The 27,908-nt window shown below is 37.7% G+C and overlaps 1 protein-coding gene across 2 annotated transcripts in view; it reads left to right on the top strand.

The window, feature by feature from the left end:
* The window catches only part of galntl6 (polypeptide N-acetylgalactosaminyltransferase like 6), a 166,362-nt gene that overhangs the window by 37,324 nt on the left and 101,130 nt on the right, over positions 1-27,908 (top strand). For both annotated transcript variants that reach the window (XM_056739301.1, XM_056739307.1), the window contains exons 3-5: positions 5,714-5,822; positions 10,061-10,199; positions 14,032-14,198. In XM_056739301.1, the coding sequence (XP_056595279.1) occupies positions 5,714-5,822; positions 10,061-10,199; positions 14,032-14,198 (415 nt within the window). The remainder of the gene's footprint in view (positions 1-5,713; positions 5,823-10,060; positions 10,200-14,031; positions 14,199-27,908) is intronic.

Genomic DNA, 27,908 nt, shown 5'->3' with positions numbered 1-27,908 from the left:
CCCCGCCTAGACGTTTGCGGGCTCCTTTACAAACAACGGCCGGCCTGATCGAATCGCTCTCGACAGCTGCACAAAGGGCTAATTTGAACCATCCTTGTCACCGTGAGCAGTGTGTGTTTATTGAAGCCTTCACGTAGTGCGGTTCAATCTCACTTCTGCTGACACCTACTGTAGGCCATTCAGAGAAGGATTTTATTTAACAAACAAAGCATAGCTTGCACCAGCGCCTGATAGACAGAGCTCAGAACATTCAAAATCTCGTCTCTGAGGGGGAGGCCGTGAAGAAAAGAAACCCCTCGCAATGGGGCTTTTGAACAGCACCGCTAAATTGCATAATTAGATAGCAGTGCTGGCATTGCATAAAACATCTGCTTGCTTAACTGTAAAAAAGAGAAAGAGCCACGAGAGAAGGGAGGAGAGAAACAGAGAGAAAATTACAAGTGCACTTGAAAGATAGGCCTTAACTTTGCACACTACCTTATCAAACAGGATGTTTTCTTATTTTAATACACATAACATAACATAAGACATAAAGACATTTAGTGGTAATATGTTTGGTGGATTTGTAGTTGTTTTGCTTGCTTTCACTGAGGTGATATTTTGTGATATCCAGCAATTGATAATCGTTCAGCTTGGATTAAAAGTGACCTTTTCATAACAATAAACTGTAGCCACAACAAGAAACTGTGTTTTTCTAAAGCTGTCCACAGCCAATACAACTGGTGAGTTTTCATTAAATTCAGTATTCATTTTTTGTTTTACTTTACAAGAACAGACTGGCTGTTTACAATACTATACTTGAGTTAACAAAAATAATATTTACACTTATATAATATATTTCAGAAGTAGACAGGCAGAGCCGCTCCGGAATGGTTATCACAGATGCTGTACAAAAATGTTATTGAGCATATACTGTACTGGGTAACTGTAAGGAACTTAAATTAAATTTGTCAAAACACAACAAAAGAATGTTTAAATGAGCAGTTAATCTTTGTTTTACTACAGAGTCTACTGGGTGGTGTATATGAACAGGGAAACATTGATTTGTCACCTTCTAAAATAGAGAACAAAATAATTATAAATTACGCACGACTCTGAGGACAACCACTAAAGTACTAAAACTTTTGCTGTAATTGCAGGTCTTTTTACCTGTTTAAAATACCTTTGGGTTAGTGTAACCATATAAATAATTTTAATAAACAATAAATTACACAAGATAATTAAAGGGACAGTTCACCAAAAAATTAAAATTCTGTCATCATTCACTCACCTTCGAGTTGTTCCAAATCTGTGCAAGTTTTTTTGTTCTGATGAACACAAAGAAAGATATTTGAAAGAATACTTCAATCAGAAAAAAACAGTTCTCCTACCACATTGACTATCAACGTAGGAAAAATTACTTTATAAGAAGATATTTTGAAGAATGTAGGACACCAAACAGTTCTGGGGCACTTCTGACTACCATTGTATTTTTCCATGGTAGTCAATGGGGCCCAAGAACTGTTTGGTTACAGAAATGTATACGTTTAAAACAACTAGACTGAGTCATTTTCATTTTTGGGAGATCTACTCATTTAAATTGAAATGCATATCAAAGTTTATTACTGTTCTAAATTTGTAATTTTTTTATTGATTCTTAAAACGATAAATCATGAATGGACCTAATTTAGTTTCAAATTTATAATTCACACCCCTATAAAAGACTTTTGTTGTATTCTTTTAAAAACTGCTCGTCTGCCTGGGTCAATTCCAGCTTATAACGCATCATTGAATGATGTTAAATTTAGTTATATGCAGGTCATGTACCGGGCATTTGGAAAAAGCTGGGATCACTTATTGAAAAACACATTTAGGGCAAGCTGCAGCAGTGAAAAAGGCATAACCAGAGCTGTCCAAAGCATGTGAGCACTTAATGTTGACGTTTAAGTTGTCAAGAGCATCATAGAACGAAGTTTCATGTGTGTGAGTTGACATCCTGTGTGCTTTGACAGATTTATTGTGCTGTTTTTGAGAGGTGTTTCAACCAGCATATAGAGTACGTCGATTCCGTTTTACAGTTGGAATTTCACATTGTCTGTCGTGCATAAATAGCCATCCCAAAAGCAAGCCAGTAGAAGTGAAACGTACTAATAAAATACTGAACAAGTAGCCTACAAAGACACATTGTACAGGTTGTATTGGTTTAACTTCTCCGTTGGTTTTCTGTATTTTACTGAAAATACAAAGAAATAGGATACAGATTAAAATATTAAATACAGGATTAAAAGAAGCTTTCATTTGTTTCAATGGCGCTATTATATTTTATTTTATGTCTTGATTTGTCTGTATATTGAGGCACTCTTACAGTGACCCTAGTTTTCTTTTGAAATTGAGGGCTGTTGAAGGTGCGTCCACTACAGTTCTTGACCGCTTTCTAATTAGGCGGCACATTGTGCAGTGAGACACCCCAGTTCAGTTTGGGCGGAGTCAGTAATTGCCGAATCAGGAGAAACATTCTGCAGATTACTTAATGAAGCTGATTGATGATATTAAGTATGTATAACAGCACTTTTTTCGATATTTGCATCATACAGTACTTGTCTGTGGGGTGTGGGGGAAGGCATGGTGTATTTTTTTTGTGTGTGTTTTTTTTCTGTTGCCCCAGAATTACTAAGAGTTGGGTTTCTTTCACCAACAAGCAGACAACTGGAAATGAAAGCCAGAGTAGAGCTGGCACAGAGTGATTAAAGTGCTTTGAGCCGGAAGAGCAAATTCCTGCTCTGTTTCAGACTAGCTCGCCTTGGCTTCTTTTACTATCTTTCTGTAAAGAAGCAATATACAAACTTATTGGCGCAATTTTGTCTGAATTATAAGTTTCTTGATTCTGTTGTTACCTGTGGCCCACAGCTGAATTTAGCCATGCTAAACAATATCAAGTTAACCAAACAATATTAAATTGTTAACTATGTTTTGTTATTCTGTTACTAAGCACAGGTTTGAAGCCACAAGTCGTTTTGAAATAAAGTCTGTTCGTGTCTTGTGTTTAGAGCTTTTCTGTTCCTCTTGAAGCGCATAGAAAAGAATTGGAAACACGGAATTGCAGTCCTTCACTCTCAAATGCCCTTTTATGCTTTTATCACTTCAAATTCTTGAAGAGAGATGTTTGAACTTCCAATGGGAACTATTTTAGTCCACTTTTAAAATATACAGGTGATTCATGTTGCCATAGAAGAACTTTTTTGGTCTAAATAGTTCCAAAAATGAACTTTACCATACAGCCAAAAATGGTTCTTATGGCATTGTAAATCACCTTTATTTTTTTAAGAATGAAGACTGAAGGATACAAATAAATGCTGTTTGCTTAGAAGCAAAGTATATTTGGGATGCGGGTAAATACTTAGCACTGTTTGATTGTCAATTTAAAGGCCTGTTGGTTTACGATTTGCTTGGGATTTAGCTTTAGACTTTGTAATGTTTGCATCTTTACATGAGGCAATTGAAGTAGTGTTGCTTTTAAAGCAAGTTGCTGCAGCTCAACTACTAAAGCTTTCCTGTAGCTCAGTGGTAAGAGCATTGCGTTAACGACGCAAGGTTGTGGGTTCGATCCCAGGGCATTGCAAATACCTATGTATCATGTATAGGATAAAGCAATGTAAGTCGCTTTGGATAAAAGCGTCTGCCAAATGCATAAATGTAAATGTAAATGTAAAGAAGCGTTTCTCAATGTGTGAGACGGGCCCCTTCTTTATAAAGTCAGGTGGGTCTGCTCAAACTGCACATCCTCTTTATACAGCATGAGCTACACAGTTAGACTGATCTTAACAGTGCAAGGTTTAATGGCTCTTAGCTTTGTTCATATTTGTTTACAACTTGCAAAACAGAGCAGCGGAGTCATGTGGCGAAAGTGAAACATTTGTTGGTATTACGATGCCAGCTCTACATCTTCATGTCTATCAGCCATCGGCGATGGACGATGGCATTGTCTATCGGCCCAACCATACAATGGATAAGTTTGTGACATGGAATTCACCAGCAGACAAAACCAAGACAGACAGTGGATAAAGTTTATTACTGTTTTGTTATGCCGATTGGGAACAGGTGGGGCTCTGAACCCTTCCCTACCTCCAAAGTGGGGCATGGTAGAAAAAGTTTGAGAAACACTCTATCAAAGTATAGTTCTAGCAACATCAATGTCATGGGTTTGATACCCAATTGAGCAAAACTTAAACAATTTTAAAGCTTAAATGCCTTATGAGTCTCTGCCAGAGGCATCCATGTAAATGTAGGGTCTTAAACATTGTGGGCAGTTTTTCACCAAATCCTGTGGCCATTTTGTCTCGTCCTCCCACTTTTTTTTGTGGCAGCTCTACAGCAATGGCTTTGTAACAGTTGGCTGATGAGCTGTTCCAGAAAAGCAATCTAGCTGACCAGCATATTTTGCTGGATAACAGAGCATGGCTTTGCTGGCCTAGCATTCAGACCTGCACCATACCAACCACATTCATTTGGAAGAAATTCCCCTTTGCCAAACTCTGATGTGCTTTTGTTCTTAAATATTCCAAAATCTCTCAGAGGCATTAATAAAGCAATGATTTTGTTTTTAAATTATTCTCGCACTCAATGCACTAAAACCCCCACCACCTCCCCAAATCCTCAAAGCTGCTACTAAAATCCAAGCACCTGCCTTCCATAATCCACTCCACTAAGTAGCACTACATCATTTCTTTAATAATCTCTGTGTCTTTTTTGCTGGATTAATGTTAAGGAAATAGCCTCTCTTGTTTCTAATTTACTTTTATGTACCCAAAGCATCTCCGGGGTGAGCTTGCTCCAAAAACAAAGCATTAAAAGCCTTTTCTGCTCTAATATGGCATGGATTCCTGTCACCCTATCTCTCTCAGAGCTTTTCTCCTCCGTCACAACCATACCTGCGTCAGATCCCAGTGCATTAGCACCCATCGCCTCTGAAAGAGCTGTTATTAGGCTTCTATCTGTGAGAATGGCTAAATTGTAGATCAAATGGCCCCTCTTAGACCCCGTAGAGCTACACTTTTACATCTTGCAACCTTCGATCGCGCAAATAGGAGAGGCGTCAAAACAACACGGGGCCGTATCGCAGCACTTAAACAGCCTCTGTCCACTGCACACCTCTTACTTCTCTGCTTGATCGCTTTGAAAGGTTTTCGGTAGCCAAATTTGAAGCATTTGAGGAACAGAAATGTGACGTGCTGTGTTGCCGTGATGAAATTGATAGTTGGCACCAGTTCGCCGCTGGTCTGATCTCAAAACGTGCGGTTTCTGAGGGGATTATTAACAGAACTACACACAACAGTGACACACGAGGAGATAATGCGATTGCTGATCGCCAAATTTTGCCTCTGGTTGAAATTCTTTGCATAGCCTTCACAGATCAGATTGGAGATTTTTATGGTTGTTTGTAAAGGATGTCAGCAAAATGAAAGTCTGTTACGATTAAAGTCATAATCATTGCATTATTATACAATTTAGGCATGAACGAACTACCTCAGGCGAGTTCTTTGAGAACTAAACTTGAATTAAGTCTCATAATGATTTTTGTTTGTCATGTTTAATATGCAACTCATTATAACAACTCATTTTAACTTGATCTTTCAAGTCATATCACAGTGTTCTGTAGGGAAGTTTCTCAAAAAGAGAGTTGATCCGAAAACGTTTTATCTATATTTTCCTTGAAAAGGTCTTTCTGTCTCCCCAGGGCTTCCCACTGGGCTTAAATGATGGTCACATTTATACCTGGACAGACGGTTTGAGAAGAAGAGACTGGCATGACAACAAGAGCGCCAGGAAAGACGAGCTGCGTGTCGGTATGTGCACTAAATCCACCAATAAAGCACAATATTTCTGTAAATATGCCTCTTTCTCATCGAAGCATATGGAAATGTCATATTATCACAGCGTAAAGAAAAACATCCAGGGATGATTTGACGATGATGATGTCGCTTTCTTTATGGCTTTCATTTGGCGCAGGACATTCTTTTAGAATCCCTGCCAAGCCGTGTCTGTAAATCAACTGGTTGCCCCTGTGGCTAAAGAGACTTTATTGATCCGGCTGAATTTACGGTTGGTTAATAATGTAAGGGTGTCTTTTTGCGGCGTTAAATTTTACCCGCATTAGGTCCTGAACGGTTAGAAAGATAAATGCCTGTCAGGGTGCTTAAAGGCGTTTATTTTATTTTTCCACACCATTTCGGTCCAGTTTTCAAGGGTCTTCAAGGTTATTGCATGTGGTTTTGGGCCAAATTTTACCTGTTTCAATTTCGAGTCTAAATCAGTAAAAGACTTGGATAGTTCACCACTTAAGATGCCAAACGAAAACATCATTGTGCTTTATCTCTTCGTATCTGAAACTGATTCTGTCACAGATGCAGCAATCCATTAAAATCCGCATCCACATGTTTTTTTACAGAGCTTCTGTTTTGGGGTTAACTCTCCCTTTAAGTGGCTGTATTGCCTAATGGGTCAATGTGTTTTGACAATGCCTCACTTCCACATTGGAGATTATTATTAACCTCAGACACATAAAGAATACCTTTAAATCGTCAAAGTAATGCTTGGAAATGCAAAATAGATTCTTTCTTTTTTTTTAAAGTTGTATTGCTGTAGATAGACAAGCAAAGTTATTCAGGAAGAGGCATCCAGATGGAGACTTGTTTTATAGTCCTCTGGAATTAAATGAAGTTATTGTATTATGTCTAGTGTTTTATCAGATTAGAGAGGGGATGAAATCTCTGGCGCCTGCAGGCAGGACCACGTCCTGTTCCCGACTGTTCCACGTTGACCCGTCACTTCAAAGCATGGAGCACTGGTATGTCAGAGGACTTTCAGTGCACACCATCTGTTGGTGACAAATCTTATGACAGCAGGCTCCATTATAAAAAGCATCATTGGAAATGCCGGTACACAAGTCCCACGGAGGAGTAATTGATCTGCCCAAATTCAGTCGGACAGGACCAACAAATTACACGCGTGGGATCTGCGTTTTAAAGCTGTCCAAACTAATCTTGGTTTTGGATCTTGATCGCTGCTCACACATGCAGTTAGATGCCATAAGTCAGGAGACTGGCCCCAGCGTGGCACGGGTCCATCGCGATAGCTAATATGCTAATGGATTGTAATATATTACATATTTTTTTCACACAATTATTAACTTAAATTTACTTTTATTAATTTAATTAGAAAAACTTGAATACTATTATGGAATTTAAATTAAGGGGTTGAACCATTTACTATAGTCAGAATAGTGGTATTGGCTTCTTTTGTATAATTTTCCAGTGCTTAATCTGATCCAGTATTGATCCATGCCTTTGTGCAAAGCACTGCTTAAAAGTGCAAAAATAATCTTTTTTAAATCTGTTATGCACACTCCTTAATGATAAAACTAGCAGTCCTTTCTGGATCTTTGCCCCAAACGTTCTAAACAATACAAAATTCTGCACGAATCTGTATTACAGTGCTTTGAAGAGTCAGAAACATGTACACGTTGCACCGAGCAATCATGTGTGGGAGTATTAAAATCAGTAATTTTGCATTATGATTTTAATGTTCCTGTAACTCTGTTATCATGCCAGCAAATGAGTAGACGTGAGGTCATCATAATTATGCACATGGAGAGATTACTTTCCTCTAAAATGCACAAACTAGTGTACTTAATGAGTAAATCCTACATGCGCACACACACACAGAACCACTGTTATCACAAACAGAGAAGCACTCTTTCTACTTTATTGTCTGAATGCTCCTCATTAACAGAGCTTGCGAATACGGCTCAGTAACATTAACATACATGATGACATCATTTGAAATCTCACTATTACCTCTAAACACAGAATCTTTTTCACTTAAATATAGAGCCATCAGATCATAATTCTAGTGGAATTGCGTAGTTTAAATAATAATACAAAAAAACGCCCTCATGGGTTTGTTTGTTTTGCTTGGGAATCTTTCTATTTTTTGCACATCAAAGCGTGTGTTCTCGGTAGGAGTATTTTTGTAGACCAGACGAAAGATCTGTCAGAATGTATTAATTATATTGGTAAGATTGTGTTTAGGTTTCAACGTCTTATGAAGAAATTCAACATGGAGTTATAAACATACAAAAAATCAATGCAGGCTGAATGCTGGGAAATTTAGTACCCTTTCCTATTTTCAGTCTGTGAATGTCATTAAAGACGTAACATGAGAAGTAATTAGCATCGGTATCCAATCCTGCGAAGGTAAACAACAGAATATTCATATATATATATTCACTCTATCGAAGCTATTTGATTTAGCTGTGAAGTATAAGTTACTATTAATAAAAGTAATTAGTTGTTTGACATCATATCAGTTACTTTCAGGCTAAAAAGATCAAAACATTCTCTTGGAGAGCACATCAAGGAAAGTGCTCCCATGGTTGTCAACAATGTTTCAATGGCTGACAGATGAAGATATTGAACAAAGCATAAATTGTTTGTCTGCACTTAAATGTTTGAGAGCTGTTTTGCGGATACATGCCAAATTCAGGATATATAAGGCATTTTAATATTTATTGGGAAAGAATAAACTGAATGTAATAAACTACAAATTGTATATAATGATTCAACCAAACAGCTGTTCACAGGGAAGTATTAGTGCTACTGCTCGGTCAATTACCTACTCAGGACGTAAGAAAACCATTTCAAGTAGAATATGTTTTGGCGAACAGGTGTTGTCTACTTATTATTACATTGCTAATTTATACGATAGTGCTATGGCATTTCAAAGCCAAAATGACTTTTCTTTCCACATTAAGGTAAAATGACACCAAATACACTTCACTCTGCACTTATTTTTAAATGGGATATTTTAAATTTGGTCGATGTACTCACTTTATCACATTATTTAGCTTTTCACATAATGTAGAACACAAAATGAGTTATTAAGCAGCATTTTCAACCTTGTTTATTCAAATGAAACCAAAATACAACACCGCCATGTCTTTGCATTCATTCTTTCACATTGCTGTTGGCTGACTTTGTCAATCCTGATGTTTGTTTCTGTAAACATTAAACGCATACTGCACTGGAATGGCCACAATTCATGCAGATGAAAGGCAAAACTGGACTGGTTTCTTACATTTTACCTTGGCTGTATATATTAGGTAATGGTTTACATGACTATGAAGGTCTGTCATAACCTTACAAGACCCATTGCCATATGGCTTCATAAAATTTGCAGTGCAGCATACATTTACATTAACATTGCATTTAAAGCATTTACCAGATGCTCCTAGACTCAGTGACTCATAATAGTCATTCGCCTACAAGACTGTGGTGCTCAACAGATGGCAGATATGTAATTTAGAACATTATCTGCTAGGACAAAATTATTCATGTAGATATACATGCCAGTGCTATCTGGGACAAACAAACCAATACAGAGACAATTCAACTTAATGGAAATAAACAAGCCAAAGCAGCACAAGATTATTTTTTATAGCCGTTTAAAGAAATGTCTGCATCTAAACATTAGATGTTTTTTATCAATAGAAACATCACAGGATGGAAAAATAATAGACTTTTAATTGTAGCTGTGGTGTGCATATATATGCACAGCATATATATATAAATATACTGTATATACTGTGTACTGTATTATAACTGCATTAAAGTAAGTAGTGGAAGAACTTTGGGGAACTGTCTGGAGATATGAGCTATCCATTAACTGTAACATACAGGCAGCCAGAGTAAGCTTGTCCAGCCTACTGTGCAAGAAAGTGTCACGCAGGCTTATTCACAGTGGACAGCAGCTAAGGCCGTAATGTACATTGCAGAATATGAGCCAGCAGCTAACTCAGCATGACAAGCCTTGAGTATTGCTGATCGGTCAGCATTCAGGTTGAGCTGAGGTTTTTCAGTTAAGCTGCTTCAGCTCTTCAGCCATAAAATAATTTAAACTGTCAGATCTCATAACAGCACTTTCTGTCTTCGGAGTGATGTGTCATTGTTAGTACACACATGCTCACCTTGACAACCTTTTCTTTGTGCTCAGCATGGCTGCTGATGTCTAACCGGATCTGTTTCAGGTAAAGGAGAGCATGGGAAACCATACCTGCTTGCAGAGGACGAGTGCGATGACTCGGTATACAAGGAGAACGGCTTCAACATCTACGTCAGCAACAATATCGCTCTGGACCGCTCTCTTCCTGACATCAGACATCCAAAGTGAGTAGAGCTAATTCTCACAGCAGGTCCACAGAAAACAGTCACGGGATTCACACAGCTTGAGCATGACATCAGCTTCGTAACTATCCGTGGCAGGCTGCATTTACACAATATGTTTTACCGAATGAATTCATCCTGTAACTGGGGAATTAATCTAATTTGGACTAATTAGCCTGGTGATTTCAAGCCTGATAGATTTTTTAGTTTGTTTACCGTTTGCTGTCTTACAGTATGACATCAAATAAATAAATAAGGGAGCGCAGGGATAATTGCAACACATTTTAACTTTTGCCTGTTAATATAATATTTATAGTTATAATAGTAATAAAGTTTCCTTTATACTAAATAAATAAATACATCAATTTCATCATCAATGCAGCAACACTTTTTGGGCATCATCAACCAGCCGCTTATGGTGTCAGCCTGAGGTGCTTTTAAATCCTCTCATCAAATACTACTTCATTATTATACCAATTTAAAATAAGGTACATTTCAAACAAAGAAATTGTTTGTTTCCAGTGAAAGAGATATCCATGCTAAAGAGATATCACTCACTTTTGTGGAGGCGGAATCACAGGATTATCATATTTTGTTTGTATAAAGAGAACCTCAAACAACAATACAAATACAATATAAGAAACACACAAATAAACCATGCTTTAAGGTGTTCTCTTCAGGAACTGTAGGTCTCTTTCATAGTAGCACTACGAAAGAAATAAAACAAAATAATATTGTTGTGTATATTAATATCATCAATATAATTCATAAAATGTTTTACCTGGCATGTTAAAAATTGCAGAAGTGCTTAGTGATGCAAAAAATTGCTCCGTGAAGAGGTCATAGATGTTATTGATCACAGCTTTATTCAACATCCATTGCTGGATGTACATGGATGACATTTTATAATGAATAAAAAAGTTAATACAAGAACAGTACTATTAAATATACAGTACAGTTAAATATTCACACTTATATATTACTGACCTAGACAAAGTTGCTATATTCAAGCAGACAATAATATAAATGGTTGTTACCTTAACTCTGAATTATTGTAAGAGTTTGATAGAAGATTAAATTGTACATCATCCTAAATTCCCACTTGTTTAATATCATGAAAGTTCCTTTTTATGAACATTTTAAGTATTGATGAAAAAAGTTTTTCTGCTACTTACAGACTGTCTGTATTCGAGCATATGGGACAATATTAGTGATGTTCAGACTCCATTCATTCAGCAGGGGATGGGCCGGTTTCACACTTCCATCTAAATGAGCTCTCTGATGGATGGACTGATCGGTAATTGTTTTCAGAAGGCTCTGCACCATTAACTTCCTTTGGATGCCTCCACTGCTGCTGGATTTTCCATTGGCAAGATTAAATCTCTGTTTGGTACGGTGTTGTCGATAGTTAAAAATAATTTATTTTGCCTCAACAGGCTTCAGGTTCTTAGTTGAGGATGTGACTGATGTTGCCGTCTAATATGTTTTGGTGAGCTAATGTTCTCAATGTCTTCCTGGTAAAAAGTTTGTTTTTGGTCCTCCTGCTGTTTGCTGTAAAGTTGTGTAAACCCCTTTAAAGTCCTGTAGACCGCGTTCCGGTGAGAAGCCTGCTGCGGGGCTTTTATTTACATTCCCCATAAAAGCCTGTGGCGCGCAGTGTGGAACCTGCCAACAGACAGAATGTGAATAAGTGTCTTAGGGTGAGAGCCAGCATGCTTGTATATTCACTCTTAATGCAGGTAACTGAGAGACATGAAGTGCTGCTGCTTTAAGTTATTGTAAAAACAAGCAGAAAAAAATGGACAGGTTCCATGCATCTGTATGAAATGAAAAGTGACAGTGGGATCTGCATTGCCTTGCAGAATATCAGCAGGCGTGGGCTGATATATGCTGGTTCGATGCGGATCTGCTATAGCTAGTGGACCATTAAAACAATGTGTTCAACAGCAATTTGGGAAAAAAAGATATGGTACAGTTGATGTCAGGCTAAATTGTTGGTTGGAAATATGCTGTTGTGATTTTTGTCAGCGGTTTTAGAAATATCTCTCTTCCCCATTCAAGTGGATAGGACTGTGGTCTTGCTATGACTGAAATCGCTGCCCCGTGACGTTCCAAACATGGCCTGGCTTTATTCTCGTAAGACATGGGCTATCACTTTGCCCTTAAGGGAGCCACTTAAACCAAAGGCTGCTGCAAAGGAAGGTCTCTGAATATTAACTCTTTCAGCGCCATTGACGAGTTATCTCGTCATTTAAAACAAAACGCTTCCCCGCCAAAGACGAGTTTTTACGGCAAGTAGTGTTTGTACTGTTGTACAGCAGGTGCCGCTATTACGCACCACTGGGAAAAAGTACAGAATCCCAGAAACTAGAACGTATATGTTTTAACGGTCTTTAAGGATTCTGGGCGGAATCTTTGACAAAAAACGTTAATTATCTCAGCTTTTTAATCAAAATGATGCATTTTTGAAGAAACCTACCCACATCTACGGAGTGATAAAAAACGAATAAATGAAGATAGAAGAATACGGTTTCTTTCGTTTAAAAGCTGAGACTCTGTTCTTTTATTTGACATATTGTTTGTCCATATATTCTTTACAGAAAATTTACTGTGAGCCATTAAATTTGGGTGAAAATGTTAGAAAACGCTGGCGTAGGCTGGCAACTTTTTTTTAAAGAGGCTGGCAGCGACTGAGTTAAATGCATAATGGTCTCCCATTGTGACATCATGAATTATAATTCAATAGTAGTACCTTGTTGTTAAATCACTATTTTAAAAAGTTTAAAAACGTTTTTTTAAGTGCTGTACTTAATAGAAACCCTCTCAACAGCATGCTTTTGTTCTTACTTTGAACTAAGTTCAATTAATCAGTCAATCGTTGATTATTGCAGTAGGTAAATGAGGTCTGGTGGTTGACTAAAGCGAAAAGTCCACTTGAGGGTCTGCAGAACCGGAATACAAAACAGTAGCCCTAATTGTTACAGGAATTGACATTCAGACATATGCATGAATAAGGTAAGCATTTTATTGTTTTGCACAGAACACATCTTCTCCCACAATATATCATAGCCTAAACCCTGAACTTTTCCGGTCTTAAACGTCTGTTCTGAGCATATGTGATGGTTGCATGTTCCAGCAATGCACATGACACTATCTGGCTATTACTATGCAAATAGATGCCTCTGTTTTCCCGAGCTTTGTAATTCAGAATGATCTGACAGGTCAGACAGGCCTGGTTCAGATTCTGGCTCGCCTCTGAGTGCTTCTTCACCATGTGCTGTTTTTTTGTACTTTGTTGTTTTGTTTAGTGTTGTTTTTCTATCACGGTTCCAGTAAGATGTTAATAAACCACACAGCGACCTGAGAATGATCATTGTATGGGGGTGTATGAATTAGGGCAGGCTTGTCAAGTTTGTCAGGGTGCTGAATTAGAGAGTCCGGTGTGTGCCATAAAGTGCCACTTCATCTGTCAGTGCCGGCTTTGTCGAAGCTCAATTAGCATGCAGATTTCTGAATGCTTTATGAGAGCGCTGAAACTGAAGGACCTCTCAAAACACTGATTTATGATCCGAGCTCCATAGCCATTGCCCACGGCGTTGGGGCGGCATGGACCGGTTCCTTTTGTTTTCAGATAATGTTTTTACAGTCTGGCAAGATCTAGCACAATAAGCGGCAGGCTTTATGTTTCACTTTTATTGTTCTTAGGGGCTTAAGGAGTGTCTTACAAAACATGGATTATACGTTGATGCTCTGGTGAAGCATTTGGTGTAATGCTTAATGGGATTGGTAGCGTTTACTTTCCTCTTTCTACCTCTGTATTTCTTTTCTCTTTTAGCTGTAAGCAGAAGCTTTATCTCGAAAAGCTCCCAAACACCAGCATTATCATCCCCTTCCACAACGAAGGTTGGTCCTCCCTGCTCAGAACCATCCACAGCATCACCAACCGCACACCGGACCACCTGATCGCAGAGATCATCCTGGTAGACGACTACAGTGACAGAGGTAAGCAGGAGAGACTGTGGCCTTCTGTAATTTTTCACTGGAAGCATCTGCTTGACATTAGTGTGAGTCACTGCATTTTCTGCATTAGCTGCAGGAAATAAGTTTGGAATGCAGCTTTGACGGTGCTAGGTCATTGTGTGCAAAAATGGGCTTTGGTCAGTGAGAGAGAGAGAGATGTCATTTTTTTGCAGACATTGTGAATATTGTGCTTTTGTGCAATGTCGTGATTGCATTTAAAGTACTATTAGACTGATCCTAACTATGAAATACTACATATGGATGGACCTTTGGAGATTTTGTCCCAAAAAGTTCTTCATAATATAGATGTCTTTTATATAGGTATTATTAAACAGCTCTCCACATTCCAGCTCATGATCCTCTATATGACATATCCACCTGAGATGCTTTTTGAACACTGTTGAAGCAGATCCCATGTATGCTAAACACTTGTCGGCTGCTTTTCTTTCACTACCCAGTCCAACTCACCAATTGAATTCATTTTTTATTAGCCTTGCAATTTTAGTGTTTGTAAGAAATATATATGCACATTTTACCATAACCCTGAAAAACTTGCTGGCAGTCTGTGTATCTGCAGTGCTTTAACCACATAAATAGTGCCAAATGTCTTGACTTTTGGTCTTGCCTGGACGTTTGGTAATGACATGATCAAGTCTTGGCTAAGAGACAAACTGTTGTGCTGTTGTGCTCAATTGTGCGAAACACTACTTTTACTGTTTGAGCAGCATTTCAATACCTCACGCAATAAATCAATGCGAACATTCCACCCAACAATGCCCCTCTGTGGTACAAGACATCTCAGCCAATAGCATTACAGCTCACAGCTGGTGTACAGTTCTCTAGGGGACGAACAGGAGAGCACAGTGAGCTATAGTGATGGTCTGCTTTGCTCTGGCCTCCTCTGTTCCCATTACAATACTCATGTCCAGCTGAAATGAGCTGCCATTAGACTGAGAGGCATCTTACATTGTTTGGATGATAATGATAAACAAGGCCTTTTTGTTACACAGATGTGTCATCGCGGTGTTGGTGTGGCAGTGGATTGCAACATTGTTGCTCAGTCCATGTAGATATAAGGCCAGTTGGCATGGGTGCTGTACATCTGTATAGTTGGTTGTCTGTGTGTGTATAAGAGAGGTTTTAATATGCTAATCAATGCATGCTCATTGCTCACTTCTGTGTCAGATTAATAATGAGCTCAAATGAGATTCAGATTCTCTCGCAACAGATTTTTGACCCGGAGGCGCAGAAAATGTCAGACTTCTGGCTTTCCTGCTGTTTTCTTTCAAAAAGATGCTAACGGATAAAAGTGCAAACCCCATGTGAATCCGTGCTAGGATCTTATGAGTCATTTATGTGTTGACTGGTATACAGATTTGAACCCTTAGAGACTCACTGTAGCTAAAATAGAAACGCTTGTTTGAAGTAATTAAAAAATACCTGTTCAACTTCATATGGCATGAAACCTCACAACTCGCCCTCAGAAGTGTATCATAGCAACAAGATGAGCAATACATTTTTTGCAAACTCACAAAAGGTGGTCACTGCCTACTGACATCTACTACTACTATTGGATCATTCTTTTGTTTTGTTTACATTTGATCACTTTAATTCTCAAAATTAAACTTTTTAATTCTGAGTGTTGAGTGATAAAAAAATCATAAATTCATAAAATGTAGAATGTTATTGCCCGGTTCGACAGACAAGTCCCAGACTAAAATTAATCTTTGAGCTTTCTAAACTGAAAATAAGTTGCCCTGACATATATCGGTGCCAGTGTTTTGCCTCAAAAGGGATTTTTATAAAAGTGAACAACGACAATTATTGGTATTAGTATTAGTATTGTTACAATAATAGTTTAAACAGTGTTAAAAGACTACCGAGAAAAACACAGCCACATTTCAGCCATCTTGCATGCTGGCTCCTTAGGAAACTACTTTGATATTACAGTGATGCAACCTTGAAAGCCTAAAGTTGCAATTTTTCCATCTCTCAAAGCAAACTTTGCATAACCATCATGTTTTTCCCAAACAATTGCTTCCTAAAAACATGTTTTAGAAGAATATTCAGCCAGACTTCATCATAACAAACACTTGTCAGGTCTCTTCAGACCTGCCACCGGTTTATTTCTGCTAATTTGTGAATAGAATGAATGAGCATTCAGGTACATTTTGGTTCTTACATTTGACTTGGACTAAAGCTTGGCAAATAATGACTAACTTAACTTTTCAAAGAAAATAAATGCCTGTCAGTAGCTTTATCAGTCCCTGTAATTGAACAATCTCTGCACACACATACACAGCTGATGTCTGTTGCCTCCTTTTTGTCTAAACAGACAAATTTGAAAACCATCCTGCACGTCAATCACAAAAGCTAGAAAATGAGATGAATCCAATTAGCATAGAGCGAAGGACAGTCCAGATTGACTGACAGGATGCCGCCCAACTGCCACTCATAATCACCATCACTGAAGTGGATGTAAAGAGGGATGAAGTGATCGATTCCCTCTTCTTCCTGCCTTCTGTTTAATAACACTCATGATATCCATGCAGTCAGTGTAAACATAATGTAACTAGGCATGCACACTTAAAAAAAGATCTCAAAGGTGCTCCTCACTTTGTGATTAATTTCCATGAAGATTCAGAACATGTTGTTGTTTCTTCGACTCGTGTAAAGTATTTTTAAAGTGGATGCTGTTGTCTCTCGCCGCCAGCTCGGCCCTTATTAGACATGAGCATTTCTACCACATCTCACTGTGTGCAGAAGAGCCTGGCCAGCCTCCCATTAATCGCGGATTCAAATTAAATTCACGGCATGCTTTTGATTAATTGAGAAAAATCCTTGTCGCGGAACCTCGCTGTAGCATTGGAAGCAGTGAAGGTGCTTCATCACTGTGCGTTTCCAATGGCCCGGATGACTTGTTAAGCTTTCAAACCGCTTCTATTCGCTCATGTGTTTAGTTAAGCTATGAAGTCAACTAAGTGATGATTAAAAAGCCATTTTTATTCCCCGCTAATAGATAGTTTTCAATTAGAACATGTAATTAAAGCTTTCGCTTCACGGGGCTTTCAAATGAACCGATATTAAATTGCAAGCTTAAAAGATGCTTTCGAGGGGCAGATACAACACGGGCAAGTCAACATTCATTCCCTCTAAAAACTAATTGCACAAAAACATGCGTGCATTTGGAAAATCAGGCCGCGTTCGTTTCAGAACGCTACATGCATGCATCAGCCATATGCATTATCGATAAGTAGTGCACTTATGGGGCATGTGGCGAATACACATTTGTGAACTCCGGCAGGCTCTGTTTTGCTTTTTTTTACCTGCGGGGAGTTGAATTTGTGGTAATTATTGGCCAGCATCCATGTGCACTTTCATGTGCCCTGACACAATTAGTATGGCATAAAGGATTCTCTGTACACACACTAAGGTATATTTATACACACACACAAACACGTACGCACAGACAAACACGGACTCGCTGTTTAGCCAGCACACCTTGACAGTGAATAATTATGCTCTGTGTTTTGCGAATGACTTCTGCAAGCCAAATGCGTTCCCTTCTGAGAGGACGTCCTTGAGCTCCTCCACAAATTGATGTAAAAAGGCTGAATGATAAAATCGTTGCGAGTAACAAGCTGTTCAGGCTGCAGCCCGACATTAGATTCCGGAAGCAGACGACGGGACGTGGGCCACTTTGCTAGTCAGGCCTCTCAGAGTCTTCGGCAAAGACAGCGTAATTATTACAATCACCTTACCTCTTTGTAAGAACAGACACCTGCACACAGTCAAACACTTCACGTCGCAGCCCGGGATGTTACTTAAAGAGAGAGAGAGAGAGATCTGTCAGTGTTTTGTGAGAACACCCAGCATGCTTTGCACCTGAGAATAGCACAAAATGCATTTATTTCGCAGGTAATTTCGTTGCGCGTTGGCTCCTCAAATTCTTCGCCTTGGAAAAACGATGAGAGAGTAAAGCGCAGGTGATTTGTTTCTCTACTTAAGTCACTCTTTAATTGCATGCTTTTGCTATTAGCTAAAAGCCATTACGACGAGTGAATGTGCTGGGGGTATATCACCTCAAAATACAGGGATTATCTAAGCAATAAATAAATCAAGGTGAAGAGAAAATCCATTGTCTAATAGCTTTCGCTTCACGGGAGGCAACTAATGTACCCTAAGCCGGTTGGGCTCAGGATCAGCCTCAGGGATCAATGTTCTTAAGCCCAATCAAAGCAGTTCCATCACATTATTTGGCTAGACTAATTGCCCGGACTAAAAAGTGCAAAGTTTACCCCTAATGAGATTGACCCGCGGAATAAATGTGTTCCCTTGCTTTTAAAGATTACGCTGACTTCTTTCATCCTGGGGCGCTTTTTAAATAAATGCTTCCTGCGCATCCACCCTCTAATCGCCGGCGCCATGAAATCGTTGTTTGTGCGGATCTCACAATAAAACCAATCTTTTCCCCAGCCTCTTTAATTTAAAGACACGAATCTCCAGATCAACCAATATGCCTTTCACGCATTATCACTGGTCTTTGCTTCCCATTTGCAACATAGAACACCACTACAGCCTTCAGTCTTCGAATTGCTGATGAGGCCAGTCCTCTAGGTGTTGTTGGTCTACACTTTGATGTGTGAAGATGGGCCAGAGCACTGCGCAAAGAAGAGATAAGACCTACTCGATTGCCCTTGGACATTTGCTACCCGTGCTCTGCATAGGGGGAAATGGCAGCATCTCTCTGAAGTGGCCATAGATGGTATTGATTGGAACGGGCAAAAGAGACAGTGATGTACTCCCTGTCACTGCCACTCCCCCACGGCGTGAAAGTTTAAAGCAAGAATCAATCCTCTTGTTGGCCGCCTCATGGAGGCTGTCGATAGTCATAAGTGCCTGACCTTCCCATCAAAGTTTGTGCCCCTCATCAAGCTTGCCGACTTTGGCAGATATCGGATGGAAAGCTGCATCCATCAATCCTGTGCCAAGCACGGACAGGGAGAGATTGTCATGGAGACAAAGCTTTGAGTTTTTTAAAACGAGCAGAAGTGTTGATAAAGCTAATAACCGCAGTAAGGGGCAGATGTACAGCAGAAGTTACCAGAACAAAACCTTGTGTTTAAAGCTTCAAGTTTCTACTGCAACACTCTTAAAATGGATGTGTTCATTTTAACACACTATCACAGTTTTTTTGTTATAGAAAATAGATTATAATACTATATATATAGCCGTGGAAAAATAGACCATTTAAAAAATATATATGTGTTTAGGTAAAATGATCATTTGTTTTTCATGTCTCAGACCAGTTCTAGACCTTTAATACCGCGAAAAGAAAACAAGTCTATATTCACTTTAAGCAAAACAACAGAGATATTTGTATCTCTTATATTTAGGACAAATTCCAAAAAATATTTTCTATGCAACGACCTGGATTTTTATCAGTTTTCATGCGTCTTTTCATGCTGTCAGTCTTTCATATTATTGTAGGATGACTTTGTCATTCCCAAAGATTTATTTTGTTATAATTTGACATACACTGTACTGGAAAGGGCACAATTCATCTAGAAATGCTGAATAAATGAAAATTTGAAATGGTCCCATAATTTTTTCGGTAACACTTTATAATAACTGCACGCTATGAATCATTAGTTAAGCATCAGTACATAGTTAATTAATAATTTATGAAGCATTGGCCCCACATTAATAGACATTAGTAAGCAGTTTATAAATACAGCTATAAATGCTTTGTGCTTGATTTATAAGCATGTATATAATATGCTTAATAATCAAATATTCATACTTTATTAAGGATGAATTCATCATTTCTAAATTAAGGATAACATTACTTACAAACCAGTTAGTTAGGAGCTGTCAGGGGTTCATGAGATCATTTAGAAAGTGTAAGTAAATGATTTATAAACTCTTTGAATGCACATTTATACATCTTATTATTCTGACATATAGTAACAGTTACTTAATTTGTTAATAAATGCTTTTTAACACACATTCCTGCTGTAATTCATGATTAATTATGGAAGTTATTAAACATTTACTAGTTGTTAGATAACTATTTTTTGTGAGCTCATCTAAAGTGAGGACTATTTATGCCTTGTAAAGCATTTACAAATGAGAGTTAAAGGCTCAGTTATCTTCCAAACAGAAATAGGAAAAACACAACACAGAGGGATACAGAACATAGAAATATTTATTTCAAGATGCAAAAGAAATTAAACTGTACAACTGTACATATTAATGAATATAAAACGATTTAATACAAAATAAAAAATAAACCTCTGCAAAATTAAAATTGTACAACCGAACATATAAATTAACATTAAATGAATTGATATAAAATGAAAAATAAACTTCTGAATTTGTTTTTAATTCCTGCACACCTCCAGGAAAAATTGAACTGTGAAGTGAAATACAACTCTCATATTTAAATGCTTTACAAGACATACATAGTCCTCACTTTAGATGAGCTCACAAAAAATACTTATCTAACAACTAGTAAATGTTTAATAACTACCTTAATTAATCATGAATTACAGCAGGAATGTGTGTTAATAAAGCATTTATTAACAAATTAAGTAACTGTTACTATATGTCAGAATAATAAGATGTATGAATGTGCATTAAAAGAGTTTATTAATCATTTACTTACACTTTCTAAATGATCTCATGAACCACTGACAGCTCCTAACTAACTGGTTTGTAAGTAATGTAATCCTTAATTTAGAAATGATGAATTCATCCTTAATAAAGTATGAAATTTTGATTATTAAGCATATTATATACATGCTTATAAATCAAGAACAAAGCATTTATAGCTGTTTTTATAAACTGCTTACTAGTGTCTATTAATGTGGGGCCAATGCTTCATAAATGATTAATTAACTATGTACTGATGCTTAACTAATGATTCATAGCGTGCAGTTATTATAAAGTGTTACCATTTTTTCTGTAGATGTAGTAGTTAAAATAGTTTATAAAATGTATACTTGTAAGTTTTGTTTAAGGGAACGTTTTGAGTTTATTATTATTAGAATATCATTTTAACACTTAACTGTACTAAAAGATCGGGTACGTATTGTTTTGTCGAAATATGATTAGACTTTTAAATGTTTTATTGCTGAGAGGTACATAAAGTATATTTCTGAGAAATACATAAAAAGTTGATTGAAAGTTTGGTTTTGTTTTTTTCAGTTTAAGCGTACTAAAGCACCCTTGAATTCACTTTGTACTGCAGTGAGCTATACTCAAGGATAGGAACTAAATGTCTCTACTACATAGAAGTACGGTTTGTACCCTGTGAACTGGTCTCTGTCAAGAGAATGGTTAAGTCCCTTCCATTTGGACACTTCAGCAATAAAGGTCATCTTGTTTCTCTGGCACTGCACCAGAGATGGCTCTGTCAACCTCCTAGCTGCATGTCCTCTATGGAATGACCTTGATATCCATGTAGTTAAATGCTCAACTTGCATTTATTACTTAAAGAAGCCAGTCCTGCTTAATCTGACCCTGAAAATAGTTTTGACTTATTCTGTTTTATGTTTTTGCTATGTGCCACTACTAATGAATTTGAAGATGTTAAAGAAACACACTTAATGTAGTTTACATTATTTGTATCTCGCTAGTATCATATGTGTTTCTCAATCAGAACTATTACCTGTAACATGCTTGTTATTTACCTTTTAAAATGTGAGGTGTCTGCAGAAAAAGTGAGTTAGGTGACCTTATCAAACGTGTGCTCTGTAAGAGATGAGATGACAGGGTTATATGTTCCTGAGAGATGCCCTGCTGATTGATGGAAGTGAAATGAGTTGAGCCATCACTCCCTTCGGACTCATTAGACAATTGATCGTTCAGTTCTGTTCTCCTTTTCATGACCTGCTCATACAGTTTCATTGAGGCGGTGGTTAAAGGGATACTTCACGCACAAATGAAAATGCTGTCCTCGTTTACTCATCCTCAGATTGTTCCAAATCTTTTCTGATTCTGACATTCTTCGAAATATCTTCCTTTGTGTTTTGCAGAATAATGAAATTTAAACAGGTTTGGAACAATCTGAGGGTGAGTAAATGAAGACAGAATTGTATTCGGTTAGACTCAACGTGGTAGTGACCAACTTCATGTAAACTAAATCAGGCTGCTGATTTGACTGGAGTTTCTTTCTCAAGTGAATGTGAAATTTAAATAAAAATTCAGTCATTGCGAACAATCATTGAGTGCACCTTAAAAATTAGTAATGATTAATATCACTGTATTTTTTTTTAATTAAAATTTATTTTTACGTAAGCCCCTATTGACTTCTATTGTATGCACACAAAACCACAGAGACTTTTCTCAAAATATCATCTTTTGTGTTCCATAAAAGAAAGAGTCATATAAAAGTTTTTAACAATGTGAGGCTGAATAAATGACGACCGAATTTTGACCTCATGGTGAACTAACGTGTAACCATTATTGAAAAATGATACCAGTATAATAGCTTAAATTAATTATTTTTTCTTTATTCATGACCGCTCAGGGCACAGGGGGTGCCGTTTTTTTGGTAACATTTAAAGACTTCCTTCTTCTCCACATTGTCCGCAGCCCACCAAAGTCAGCCTGGCACCTTGACATGCACTGCTTTTGTAATGAGATACATCTACGCCCCACGCTGTTCAATCAGTCTTCTCAGGTAGTCCATTTCCTTGTCTGTGGGAGGTTGTGAAATATTCAGGAGCATGCATTAGTAGTCCTATTATTGAAATCAGCAGCTACTCTCTTTAAAAGGTGCAGCCATTAATCAATCATTACCGGAACATTGCCTTTATTATTTGCATCATTTCCAAAGCTCTACCTCTGGCATCCACCATTCTGTGTGCATGATTGAAATCTAATGCAGCAACCAGTGCCATTTTCTTGTTATAACGAGGTCCATTGTTGGAGATTGCTGATAATTTTCTCACCCTCATGACCTCCAGTCAACCTACGGCCCGCTGTAACAACGTTCTTTTGTGTTTCCCCTTTCAGTGTTCATTAATTGTGTCACCACGCGTGTTTCTGAAAGCTGTGCGAATAAAAGACTTCAGTCGCGTTTAATAAAAGTTTTATGAAGCGTCTCCGGGTAGAAGTTGGAAGTCGTGGTGTTACCAAGCTTCTATTATAATTCAAATTGCTTCTTACGTTTCTAATGACCAGCCTTGAAGTGATAAAGGGAACACAACTCCAGTCGTGGAGATCCAGCAGGCCGATAACCGCCCCACGGCCGTCCCAGCACAATGACTTTTATCAGACTAGCTCAAGTGAGACCCCCTAACAAGATTCATTGTTTCTCCTTCGCAGAATTAAGAAGGGTTATCTGCAAAAGCCGTCAACTGGAGAGAAACCGTTGCAATTATCATATCACTGCCAGCTATCGATTTACCCTCGTCTTTAAAACGGGGTATCAAAAGAACATCCAGCACCAAACGGTGCGAATTTCTCCTGTCATTTGTCGCGTCGCCTTGCCAAGCAGATGGATGGTTGGAAATTATTTTCCATTTAAGCCAATTGTGTTGATGCTCAATACAAGGCTATTATTGTCCTTGAGAAACAGAGTAACATCTCTGTAGTGAGGAGGGAGGCCTGGAAGCAGCTGTGATGGATGTTGTTCAGATGTAATGACTGAACTTGCAGGCTGCTCTGTAGACCACAAGAAGGTATAGCCCGTTGTGTGGAGGGCGGTTTTTGGCTCCTGTTTTTACATGGCCTAGCCAACCTACGTCGATATTGGAAATAAACTGCCTCGCTCTTGGAGGGCCCTGAAAGAAACTCCCAAATTGAGAAAATTTGTATTTGAGGCGAATGTATCTGTGGTCGTCGACGGGCAGTTGCCATAAATGTGCCACAATGCAACCATTGCAATTTTGGTGGGGGGTTTCAAAAATGGTTATCATCATTATTATTCGAGCACAATGATCCTCGTGTCTCCAAGCCGATATGGAGTTGTCCTGAATGCCTCTGATTGTGTAATGATCAGCTAATTAGAAAGAGCGCAGACCCATGCTGTGTTGCATTCAGCCCAGCTGCTAATGCCAGCCTGGCACAGTATCATTCCCTGCGCCCCATAGGAATCATACACAATAGCTGCACAGTATTACAGCAAGGAGAACTATGTTTTGTTTTGATCAGAAAGATCTGTCACTGTATAGGATCTGAAATGTTGAAGGTTCAAACATACACATGCATGCACAAACGTCTATCATTAAGGTAATCCATTTTTACTTAATGGTTTCAGTAAATAATAAACAACTGTAAATGGTTTGTGAAACAAAATTGAAGTTTTGCGTGAGAATGCGGTTTACATTTTGTGAATATTTGTAATCTTTAATAGTGCTAAATTCAGCAATAAATCTCTAAAGAGCCTACAATTTTAAACCAAAGATTGCTTATAACTAAAAATGGTGAGACATCAATAACTTAAAATCTCATTGCTTATATAACATGTCATGACAAGTTATTATTTTGGCATAGAACTTATTTACATCCAGTGCATGTAGCATCCAAAGGGAACAATGACGATTTCACTCAAGATACACCTAAGATTACAGTCAATGATGTTAGTCAAATTATCCAAACACAACATCATACATCGACAACCAATAAGGGGAAAGTCTTTCATTTTCAATGTTTCATAGTTTTAAGCTACGTCCACAAATTTGAGAAAAGTTAACTTTTATTTTTGAATGTTTTTATAGTAAACATATCCTTATTTGGTGACAAATTTTCTCAGCCCTATGACAGCGGACGTGGCTTAGCCTGCTGAAATTGTAGTGGACGTACATCATGAATGTAGTCACTTGTTTTTTAACACATCTACAGTCTCAAAAAGCATGTTTTAAATTATAACACATTGTATGTTAACATATTATGAGTAAGTAATGTAAATTAGTGTTAAATAAATAAATATAAAGGACAACACAAAGTTGAGTTAATAGTAACACAAAATGTGTTGTCCTTGGACGTAGAGATGTGTTCAGTTAAGGACAGATTGTGTTGTTTTTAATACATAGGTCAAAACACATTAATATTTGTTAATATATACATTTATATTTGTAAGTTATTTATAAAAATATGAAGAAACTTGCTTTTTGTGTTCAACTGAAGGAAGGAAGTGTCTTCCTGTAGATTAAGTGGTAGTACATTGCCTTACCAGTGCAAAAGAACACCCAAACTGATATAATGTATTGCTTAAATGATTTGGATGAAAATCTTTCAAAAAAGAAATAAAACAAAATGAGAACATTTGGGAGAGTGGGTAAATTATGAGCGATTTAACTTTTTTCTGTAAACTAAACTTTCAATGTTTTTCAGCATTTGTATACATCTAAATGGTTAGTACCATTACTGCATCATATATCAGTTGCATATTTAGTATTTATACACAATTGCTAAAGGATCTGTGCAGCTGCAATGCATATTGCAAATAAATAATACAAAACTGCACTGCAGAGAGCCATATAGCTTCAGCCATATAAATTAAACATAACCACAAGCTATTGAAATAAAAGCAAGCAGTCTCCATCACAATGCTTTACTGTCTTTATTTTCTGACATGAGGATTATGGGTGTGTTATTGTATGGTTTCTAATATATTTATTTATTGTTTCATTGTTTTTTTTTTTTTAAAGTAATTGATGTATAAATAAAGGATCTAAAGATCAAAAGCCTCATAAATAGAGCAAATATTGGGGTTAAAACACCCAAGATCACGTGAATATTTAGAAGCAGATTTATAGTCTCTGTGAACCAGAAGTTGCAATAATTTTTCTTCCGTATTTTAATACATTTCCAAGTGACATGGAATTTTAAGTAGGAAAAATAGTGGCCGTGGCTTGCATATTTTGTTTTGAGAATGGTACATTGATAGACTATTTACAATAAACGCGGCAATATTTCATGAAAAAATGGGCATGGTAATTTTTTATTTCACTTTAAACCCAGAAATAACAGAAATCATAATGATGCATTGTTCACTTTGCTGTAAAATTCTTAAAGCGACCGTAACACACGTGGTTTCTGCCAATCTCATATTAATCTTAAGTACTTATAGAGTAGTATTCCAAATAGTGCATTTCAAAATTAAATTAGACTTTATCCGCAAATCGGCTTTGAAATGATCGATATCGATTATCGGCTAAATCTTTGATATCGACGCCGATAATCGGCCAGTTCGATAATCAGTCGACCACTAGTTTATATAACATTCTATACCCAAATGCAGTAAACAAACAAACACCTGAACTTCACGAACGTATTGCTTTAAAAGCAATTAAAGCACTTGTGTGCTCTTCTGCACACAAGTGAAAGTGACGTCTGCCCATTCTCTTTTTCCTGCTCTCCTTGCTGCCTAGTGGGCGTGCCGTGGGCGTGGGCGTGCCGTGTGCTTTTCCGGGAGAATTGTCCAATAACGGACTAAGAAAAATTGCTGCGAAACAGTTTTATATGTTCGAAAGAAACTTCCCGAAACCTGTTCGATCGCTGAGAGAGTTTGTCTAGCACAGAAATACTAAGTAATAACCCCAACTTGTTTTTTGACAAATTGACCACGTTAAGCATTAGAAGACAGCACGTTTAACATTGTAAAGAAGTCAGAATGCATGGAAAACCGTTGCACTGTCGCTTTGAATTTTGTTTTTGGGGGGGTTTTGCAATTCCCTAGAAACCCCTCGGAACCCATGCACATTTCTAAAATCACCATTTCAGTCAAATTTTTTCTAATATCATTTGTAACAGAAAGATTTTCTTTAAAAAAGTTTACTATTAGTCTTAGAACCTACTATCAAGACAGTCAATAAGAATAAGCATTCAGTAGGCATCTACTTTGCCTAAACTAATCTCAGTGTAGCCCAGAAGCACTTTAGCTGTTGTGACACTGAAAAGCACTTTGTTCCACCATTTGGAGATCAAAACAAGGAAACTAACAGACCAACACAAGCCAGCAAGCCTCCTCTGATGTCGGAACTGTGCAACCAAATGTAACAGAGTAGAACAGATGTAGACAAGCTAGACAAAACAGTATATCACAACTGGCAATTCCATTAGTTGAATCTGACACAAGAATCAAAAACTTGAATCGAATGCCATCTGCCAGTGAGCATCAAGTGACCGCATGTAGTGTGCTGAAATGTGCACATCACAACGGCCTGCGAGACCAAGATTTCTGTGCAATGGTGCGAGGTGGTTTGAAGCAGACAGTCTCTGGGCCAGAGCACCGCGTGCCGCAGCACAGAGACTGATGAACGTGCCGTTCTGCAGAGATGGGCCCATTTGTTACCGTCTGACATGACAAATCATTGCACAAGGATACATGGCCAGTTTGAGCACTCTGCCACCATGCTGGAACACAGCTATTGGTAATTCTAATGACCAGTATGTGCAAATGTAACATTTCTTTCATAGGCCAGCAAGTATCTTCTTTTTGCAGACGATTCCATGTCATTAAGTTTAAAAGGCTTTTGTTCAGGAAGTTGCCTCCAGTTTTTCAACTACTGAATGTGCATTTGATTCGCATTATTCAGACGATAAGGAGGAACACAGACACGAAGAGAGCAAATGGTATTTAAAAGAACCGCTTTGTAATTGAATGAGATTCTTACATGTCATCCATTGAAATTTCAAAAGGGACTGGCTTCTATAAATAGGAACACGCTGTGGTTTTAT

This window comes from Triplophysa dalaica, chromosome 2 (assembly GCF_015846415.1).
Source record: "Triplophysa dalaica isolate WHDGS20190420 chromosome 2, ASM1584641v1, whole genome shotgun sequence".
Lineage (NCBI taxonomy): Eukaryota > Metazoa > Chordata > Actinopteri > Cypriniformes > Nemacheilidae > Triplophysa > Triplophysa dalaica.
The sequence above is the reverse complement of the archived record's forward strand: the minus strand, read 5'-3'. Positions and strand labels throughout refer to the sequence as shown.